Source organism: Pectinophora gossypiella, chromosome 5 (genome assembly GCF_024362695.1).
Source record: "Pectinophora gossypiella chromosome 5, ilPecGoss1.1, whole genome shotgun sequence".
NCBI classification, from domain to species: Eukaryota; Metazoa; Arthropoda; class Insecta; order Lepidoptera; family Gelechiidae; genus Pectinophora; species Pectinophora gossypiella.
The window spans coordinates 7,115,191-7,124,632 of record NC_065408.1 but is presented as its reverse complement, the minus strand read 5'-3'; the positions used below and the strand labels follow the sequence as shown (position 1 = coordinate 7,124,632).

The 9,442-nt window shown below is 34.9% G+C and overlaps 1 protein-coding gene and 1 long non-coding RNA gene across 2 annotated transcripts; one reads left to right on the top strand and one right to left on the bottom strand.

The window, feature by feature from the left end:
* Positions 1 to 478: 478 nt before the first annotated feature.
* On the bottom strand, positions 479 to 1,286 carry LOC126366853 (uncharacterized). The gene is made up of 3 exons (XR_007566422.1): positions 1,163 to 1,286; positions 829 to 884; positions 479 to 727 (listed from the first exon to the last, which is right to left on the bottom strand). It is a non-coding gene; the product is annotated as an uncharacterized LOC126366853 (long non-coding RNA).
* Positions 1,287 to 4,008: 2,722 nt separating this feature from the next.
* LOC126366936 (uncharacterized) lies at positions 4,009 to 6,241 on the top strand. Its single transcript, XM_050010280.1, has 3 exons — positions 4,009 to 5,025; positions 5,266 to 5,334; positions 5,964 to 6,241. Exons 1-3 carry the CDS (start codon positions 4,009 to 4,011, stop codon positions 6,024 to 6,026), a joined length of 1,149 nt encoding a protein of 382 aa, XP_049866237.1. The 3' UTR covers positions 6,027 to 6,241.
* Positions 6,242 to 9,442: the final 3,201 nt, after the last annotated feature.

Below are 9,442 nucleotides of genomic sequence, written 5' to 3'. Positions count from 1 at the left end.
AATCTATCTCAAATCCAATTAGAATTGACAGAATCCGCTCATTTTTTCAGTTATCCCAGCCATGCCTGTTAATAGCATGTAAAGTATCATGTTCTAGGGACTGTAATAATTTTTATTTGAAAGCGCATTTCTTACACTTTTTACTAGTATTCAAATTATATTTTAATGTTATTTAGTTTAAACACAAGAAATATAAATATAACACCTGGTCACGACTTATTTGTAACACCGTATTCTTACCAAGATGGCCGCCCTCGCTAAGTTTCTGTTCGCACTGAGCGTTTCTGCCTTTTTAAGTCGATGGTAACTATGGTTACCAATAACGGGTAAGATTAACATAGACATTTTGTGTGTGTGATTTCAGGAATTAAAGAAAACCAGTAGAAAAATTAAGGTTTATTAATATGAACTAAAACCAATTTATAATTGAATGCTTGTTTTATTTACATTTTTTACCAAGCACTTAACATTTGGACCTTAAAAATATATATTTTTTATTAGAATTTAAAATTACAGTCTTGCAATACAATATACTTGATTGCACAAAATGACGTACCAAACAAATAAATCGAGACACTAGAGACAAAAGGCGGCCTTATTGCTAAATCTAATTGCGCCTGCCGCTTTCTGTCCGTAAGCTCCTGTCGGACATCTACTGGCAGTTTAGTAATTCGTTTTTTTTTGTAATTACTCTCTGTGTCCTCTCTATAGCTGAACTATAGCATCTCTGAAAAAAAAGTCATTGTTTAGAACTGAAGTTAAAATAACGCTAGCGCTCCGTTTGTACGAACCCTTAAACCCAGATAAGTCGATGGTAGGTTTAGTTACCATGATGAAAGTTGACCAAATTTGGTGTACCCTGTAATCAATATCCTGGGCATCTGCTGAAATAATTGTTTATTTCGGTAAATAATGTGTTTCCACGAGTAACTAATAAGTAACGTGGTATATTTAAAACATTATAAAATATAATGCGTCGTGTAATATTCCGTAATTTGCCTCCATTTTAGTGTCAAGAGACGATTTTTTTGATACGATATTTTTCTCTTAATGTTTTTGGAACAAAATCATGGCTTAAATGTTCAGGTTTTTGTAGAAAACGGTAGAGGATATATTCAAGATGTATGCTAATCAATAAAAATAATATATTTTATATACTTACGGCATATTTCTTGTCTAAAACACTCAATCGCAAACACAGTAGTTGACAGTAGACTCGACCAACACTCGTCTGACTTCGACAGTTGTTTTTTTAATGTTACCAACTCATAGGGAAGAGATGCAAATACCACCTAGTAAGGATTTTTATAGTACACAATACTAGTATAATTTTATAATCTATATGGTATATAGAATATGGTATATAGACAAGTGGAGTATTTTTCCATCATTTAAAATCATACATAACTGACATTCTTGTATATTTTTTGTATTTTTGTACGCTATAACGATATTTTTATTTGGTTGTATCCAAAGATATTTAATGAGATGTGATTTTAATTATATTAGACTTGAGCTTTACAAAAGTGTATGTGCAATGTTTCGGACGGAGTTGTTATGGAACGATTGCGTGTTTGTTATTATTAGTTAAGATTTATTACTTAGTGAAAAGTATGAATGGATTTCTTTAAGTATGAATATCATTTGAATAAAAAAATGGCACCCGAATTTGGTACACTGATGCAAAATCAACGAGGTGCTTAATCTTTGAAATTAAACGAATTTTACACATCTCAATTATTGTAGAATCTAAATAAGGCATGATTACGACTTTATTAGAAAATTGTGTATTAAAATACTTAACGCGATTGTTTATCTAACGAAAATTTGGTCACAATGGTCCTGATTCCAGCAGACACCTAATTTTATTTTAAGTTATACCCGTCATTTTCTTATCCGCGGAGAAGGAAAGGTACGGGCAAACGACTGGCATAAAAGACATGGAATACGTTAATTGTAGACAGAAATCTTAACAATTTCAAAATTTGACGTTTAGGAACGTTGACTTGTAACCCGAATTAATTAAGTTGACTCGTCCATTTCCTGTCGATGGATAAGAAAATGACAGGTATAACCTAAAATAAAATTAGGAGGTGTCTACTGAAACCAGCACCAATATGACATCAAAACTCACAAGTAACCCTTTTATGTGCGGATAGTAACGTATATTTTAGCTATTAGTAGTTACATCATAATACGACATCACATCACAAATTACTACCATTTAGTTTATGGGGGTTAATTCACCGAATTAAGTTTAACATACGCATTTATTTTCCACTAGGTTCGTAAGTTGGGTGACTATATTTTTTATAAAAGTTTTTTAACAGGAATATTATACTTTTTAAGTCGCTTAATTACTTTTCGTACGTTCGGTGAAGGCTATAATTACACAATAACAGGAGCTATTCGTATTTCACAAACGCTGGTAGACTTTTGGGGCATTGAAGTAACTACCTTTCTAGTATCAATTCAATATATGGTAACTTATACAGATATGTTAATTCTACCTAGAATCTCTGTTCCAATCTCCTTATATTATTATGTTATATATCAATTAACGAATGAAAAGTTACTATTATAGAATAGGTAAAAGAGCAGCTTAAAAAACAATTAGACATGCTTGAATTATATAGCCGTTATTCAAGATTCCTAAGGCACAATTGTAATGTTGCTATTTTTGTTCAAATCAAAATACATGTTTCTATACGGCATTCAATGTAATCATAATGTATCATACTTCGGTTTGGAGCCTTATTGTTGCAATAATTATATAATATTGAAGTACAGATAATGAAATTTATTCATAATTATTCCATTCGTACCATATGTATAAAGTTAGAAAATTCCTTAATAGAACGTTTTATCGTATTACTATAGTTAGAACTTACTTGCATTTTGTGATGCCTGTATTGAAATACCTTTCAGTTATTCGATGCTTACTATTTATTTGAATAAAATCTGCCACATGGGGCTTTTTATGACAACTGTATTTTTAACGTATGAGCCAAATTGGCAATACAATTACAGCTTTATAATTATGTATTATAGAACATTGTATTTTCCACCTAAATGTCACAAAGTACTGTAAAGATACATTCGCGTAGTTGTTAAGTCCTTACTTGGATTTTATCTTATGACGATTTTATTTCACATGGATGTATTTGAAACTGTTGAAATGTTAAGAAACTGTTTTTCCGAGGTTTTCTTATGTTATATATAATGTTACCACGCAGTATCCGTTAATAAGATTTGTGCCATATTCCGGTGATCACCGAATTGTACCTTGTGACGATTGTTCTCACACTTCTAATGGTAGTTTAGTTGTTAGGCTACGTTTAGATACTGATTCCTTTATGAGCCTCTCTGGAACGAAGTGTCGTAGCTTGGACGACGACTAGAGAGCGTTAGATGGAGGTAGATGTCGCTCTCTTATCCTGATTACTTAGATAATATTGAAGAGATGAGCACAATTTATTTTTTGTGTACATTTTATTAGGTAGCTATTTATCGAAATGAGCGGGCACTACACGATGCAGCGGCGAGGTGTTAATACAAATAGTACGCAGAAATGCTTATAATTTCACATTATGTAAAGTTGTATAGTGCTTATATATAAATACAAAATGAATTTCAACAACTGTAATTCCTTTGTATATAATATGCCTACACTTATTTGTTATTAATGACAATATAATGCCTATGATGTTCATAATGTAGGATACCACTGTAAATGTGAAAGATCACTAAAAATAAATATCTAATTATCCGGTGGATAACTGCGAATACCACAATTTTGTATCATTTATCAACATTTGATCTTAGTGTATTATTTTAACATTACCCCTTTAAAGATTATTACCAACGAAATTTGATCCATTATATTTTATGGTACAACGCCGTGCCATTACGGCTAGAACTGATTAAATTATGGCATTTCACTTTCACTTGATTCTTTTAGTCAAACAGTCGGCTAATATGTTTTACTGTTTACCAAAATTTATTAAAATGAGATTAAGAAATAATAAAAATGCCATCGAGGCGGTCCAATCGATTTCGATCATTAAAAAAATTGCTGGAGTGTGTGTGTTCACATTCGTCGACACTCCGAATAACGATGTGATTCCTAAATTTACTGTCACTGGTTTGGTATGTTTCATATTTTGGGTGTCTATATATTGTTTCTGTGCCTATCGAGCGTTTAGCGACGATCAAACAATTTTACGAAACATTTATGATACTAAGCTCCGACAGTACGGGGATATATCTGAGAGAGTAGTTAGTTCGTTGTTTTTTGTATATGGAATGTGGAAGATACCGTTTGATACAGGCTTGACCTTGAAATATATTCAAATAGTTTTTGAAATAGATCGTAAAATAGAGAAGCTGGGAGTGAAAATCGATTACGATAAGAATGCTCTAAGAATATTTGCGGGCACCATAGCTCAGGTAGTAGCAGTAGCGACTCACGTGCTGAGCGTTTGGATCACGTTATCCTATCTTGAAGTGAGCATGCCCATTGAAGTGATAATCCAGGTTTCTATGGCCGATACTCTCGCGTTGATAATCACAGCACACATATGCTACTACCTGGCGCATTTGAAAGAAAGATATGAGATACTTAACGAATTGTTGTTGGGAATAAGGGATCGAAACGCGTGGCAGCATACCGTGCATACCGTACTGATCCGTAGCAAAGCGCCGGTCAACTCTCAGATGGTGACGGACTACCAAGACAAATGCGTTTCGGAGAAGATCAGAGCATACGCGAGGATTTATGGCCTGCTGTTTAAGGCGGTTCAGACCGCTGAAGAGATGTATGGCTTTGCGTTGGGATGCACCTTGTTGTTTTGTCTCTTTTACATCGTCCTATATCTCTTTTATTTCATGGAGGCAACTGCCACTGGTTTATTCCACGACACATCGAGATACATATATTTCTTAGTCTACGTGATGTGGCAAATTGCGTACACTTTGGGAGTGATATTCCTCAATATTTTTTGCTCTGCGAACGTCGTTGCAGAGGTGAGTACCAAAGTTTTTTTATTTTAAACTGGGAAAAATTGTTTTAAATTTTCTATTATTTTTTCATAATCATCACACTACTGCTGTTGATTTGCGTTCTTTAAATTTTTGTAAGCGTGTGCATTTATTTCTTCAACCAATTTCTCCGATATCCAATAAGTAAAGAACCGACTATCACCCAAGTACCTACTTCCATTCTATACAACATGTTAAACTTTGAGTATATTATTTTTATTTCAGGCTAAAACAGCATCTTATATCGTTCATGAAATTATAAATGAGGATATCGGCCAATCAATTACGACCGAGGTATGTAATAAAACTACTTGATTGTCCGCGAAGATACTACGCTCGAGTAAAAATCCGAAGGTGTTATGAGAACTCACGCAGCAACGCATTGAGTTCCGACTTCCGACAGGCTGTATAATGCGGAAAAAATTATATACGACGATATGATAAAACTTAACACTCAAAACGAAGATTTTCATCCTGTACCATAATAGAGACTGATTCGATTGTCTAAACGCGTTCGAATCATATAGTTATTTGTTTGAACAAACACGCGTGGCGATAGTCAATTCATCCCCCTGATGGAATTATATTACTAATAATATTCGGGAAATACAGTCTGCGACAGGGTTGATGGAGGTCTAATTCTACCTCTTTATACTTTTAGTAGCTATTGAGCAGCAGTAACTGTCAGTACTATTCAGAGGCGAAGGACTGGAGTCCTAGTACGGCTTTGAAATAGACTACTCTGGGCGCCATTCCACTTGCGTCAGACAGAGTACTGCGGGGCAAAAAAGCAAGAGGGAAACCGCTGCCCTATTTTCCCTAAAAAAGCAGCATGGAGAATGCTACACCGACAAGAGCATGGCTCTTAAATTAGTGTGTGATACTTTAAGATTTAGTATACGTAGATTAAATAATTGATGTTGTTTCAGGGGGCCCGCACTATAGTGACGTTGCTGGTAATACTACTTCAGTTTGTAATGGACTAGTTGGTGGATCCCGTAGACCAAGGTTGCTCAAGGGCGACTATCAAAATGTTAATAACCTTTCGAAAACACATAATTTAATGGACAAAAAATTATTTTCATTAAATACAAAGTATAATATTATAAAGTACTTATTAAAACACATCATTAAATCCACCACAGGCTTCGTCAAAAAGGAACTAAAAACAAGAATAAACCATAAATCCACAAATGTTTCGTCAAAACCTTTGGACATGGACAAAATGTATTACTTCACAAACAGTCTATAGTTATTATATTATAGTTATATATTAATCACTGGATTTAATATAACTGTTTTGTGTCAATGATTTATTTATTTATTAAATCGTCTGAAACAGACTTATAGGCTTGTGATGATGAGTTTCTTTAGACACTAAACTGTAACTAAACACAACATACATTATAGACGGCGATACGGCTTACCACCTTGTAGTTAGTCTAACAGAAATCTCGGTGAGGTCACACCGTGGACACTTGATACAAACAACCTCGTTTTACACAGACACTATACATATTGACTTTATCAACATGCGTAACTGTGTGTATGACGACTGAGGGTTGCGAATTTCAAAATTCGAACATACAAACTAAAATGATAAAAAATAAAAAAATTACGGTCCGCGCGCAGCCTTCACGATTCAAGTCTCGAGTATGTTCGATGGTGTCGAGGTAAACCTAGCTCAGACGCTGGTGGGGAGCGGAGAGTTGCCGTTCTATACGTAGTATTATTTCTTATTCTATGGTGAGGTGTGGGTACTTAGTTCATCTTGTGATGGATGTACCTCTAACTACCCCATCGGGCTAGTCGTGAGCTTATGTTATAATTATAATACATGGTTACGCCACCGAGATATCCTAGTGAGAAATTGGTTTGAGTTCACTCAGTTTTAGGCTCTATCGACTTACAGAAATTATAGCAGCAACAGTAACTTAAGTGGATTTAATGACTGCCTGCCTATGTACCTATATTTACATATCATGTAGGCAGGCATGTAAATAAACACCAAGACAGCTTTCCGTTCATCTTCTAGACGACATGACGCAATATAGGCCAGCCAAGTAGGCAGTACCATATTTCTAATTAACTTCGATTGATAAGGGCATAGTTACGCTAAACCGCCGAGTTCCTGTATAATTGTCGAAGTAGGAACACGATTATTAGGGCTTTAGCTAGTGTGCAATAATAATTTACTTAATGCGTGATAATATCGTAACTGGAGGCGCAATCATGGCATCGACTAGGCATGGTTTCCTGGTGACGAATACTTATGACATTAATTGGCAAATGAAAAAGGCTGGTAACAAAACAAAACGGTGAACCGGTTTGATAATATCTGGCGAAGTATTTGTAAAAGCCTCACCATACCGTGTGGATCAAGCACTAATAAGAATGTATGGACACTCCGTTGGTGTTCACTACTCGGGCAGAATCTAAAAATTTCAGCCTCTAAGATGTAGAGCCGTACTTCACTTTGCGTGTCTACTACGGATTGGTGCGGATGTCTGTGTAAGTATCTAACTCAGTCAGTAGTCAGCATTTTCACAAAGACGATCTAAAAGAACGAGTTTCGGCTTGGCGACTTAAAAATCTCGGGAAAGCTCTACTCCAGCTTAAATCTATCTAATTGTATACTAACTGTAAATGTCACTGCCAAGCCGAGCTTCGTTCTTTTTGATCGTCTATAAGAAACTGCTGATAGGCATTTACCATAAGACGGGTAGTCACTAGTCAGATACCTATTCAAAAGAAAGAAAAAAATATATTGTTATGTTGGACGCTGCAGTGTGGTTAAACGTAAATACAAAGAAAAATAAATAGAATAATTATACATTGTTTTAAGTTTACGCGGTTAATATCATAATTAAAACACATAATAACGGGTTCTTACCGCGTTTAAATGGGGATATGGGGGTAAGAACCCGTTATTATGTGTTTTAATTAAAATAGAATAATTACCACAACAATTAAAAAATAACCCTATCCAGGGGGGATAGTGTTATTTTTTAATTATTTTTTTTTAATTTAATTAAAAACAATAAGAATGTTGATAAGTAACTATCGCTGGAAGCGGCAACATCCCAGAGTATAGTAATCATATCAACATCCTCCCCAATGTCTTTTCACTTCTCACGATCTGAGTTTCATGAATCTATAACTTAGATCACTTACCTATATTGGCATGCGACTCTAGTAGTTAATCTCATTCCGAGAATGCCATGTTCATAGTAGACTCGTTTCATTACTAAGTTAATTGCTACCTGCGTAAATATATTAAATAACATCATTATAACATGTATGTAACAGGGAAATCCATCTTTGACTTGCCATAGCGTGCTTTGGGAAGAATTATAAAGTCATCATCCGTGATTTGAGCCTTTTAAAAGTATGTAGGTCCTTTGTTTATTTAATTAGTATATATCCTGAACAATTTTCTACTAGGTATAATTACTACTTATAATGAACATGTTTTTTCCGTCACAACGGTTTTAAAGGCTTAATAACTGGTGTACTTACTGGAAATTAATGTGTAAAATTCAGCTTATAGTATAGTAGTATCTATTAGTACCTATACGATGCACAGCAAAGTCAAATTGTCGATAAAGTAGGAGGCTATAGTGCAAATTGCTATACTTATAAAAAAAACAATCAATAAATAAAACAAAAACAATATGAATAAGTGTCAAAAAAGGGCTAATAATATCCGCTACGACTCGTCATTTAGAACTACGTAGCAAGGACCGGATCAAAGCGAGTTCGTAGCGTTCTGAGGTAAGTTGGAGGTGAGAAGAGAATTTATAGTCAAAACGGTGCCTAATACATAAACAACTAATCGATAAGACTACATCTCCAGTCTGGTGCATCTTTAGGGTAGACTGTTTTTTGTCGTGGTCCTTATCCAGGCCACCAAAAAAATGCTTATAACTTTTGATCGGCAGACCGACAAATTCTGGTATTTGGCGACAAATTATCGACATTTTTTCTGTGTAGTCAGAATTCCGATTCGTGATAGTGGCAGTGCCAGGATAAGGGACTCTTTTCTGTCGAGTATTTTTATTAACCCGTTACGTTTATACTGGAAGTTCCTGTTATAACATTGCATCAAGCCCTATGATGGGGGTAGGCCGGGTGTATAGTATATACACTTACTCTTCGCCAGCTATGCTAATATTTATGTTGTAGGGAGTGATTACTGATTTGTGATTCGATTATCCGCGAATGTGACGCTTATTTATGCACAACGGTTTTTATTTTTACTACGAGTAGGTATGCTTCCTGATTGGAGTCATCGTATCCAATCATTTTGACATTTTATTGCGTATTTTTCACATTCGGCCGTGGTGAATTACTGCAAATTATGTCCCTTTTCCGGGTCATCCACAAGTCCACAACAAGACTC

Bases quoted from the DNA above. Each gene is read 5' to 3' on its own strand.
- LOC126366936 (XM_050010280.1), top strand. From the start codon at position 4,009: ATGAGATTAAGAAATAATAAAAATGCCATCGAGGCGGTCCAATCGATT. The intron at 5,026-5,265 runs GTGAGTACCAAA...TTTTTATTTCAG, and splicing joins CTGCGAACGTCGTTGCAGAG to GCTAAAACAGCATCTTATAT. The intron at 5,335-5,963 runs GTATGTAATAAA...TAATTGATGTTG, and splicing joins GCCAATCAATTACGACCGAG to TTTCAGGGGGCCCGCACTAT.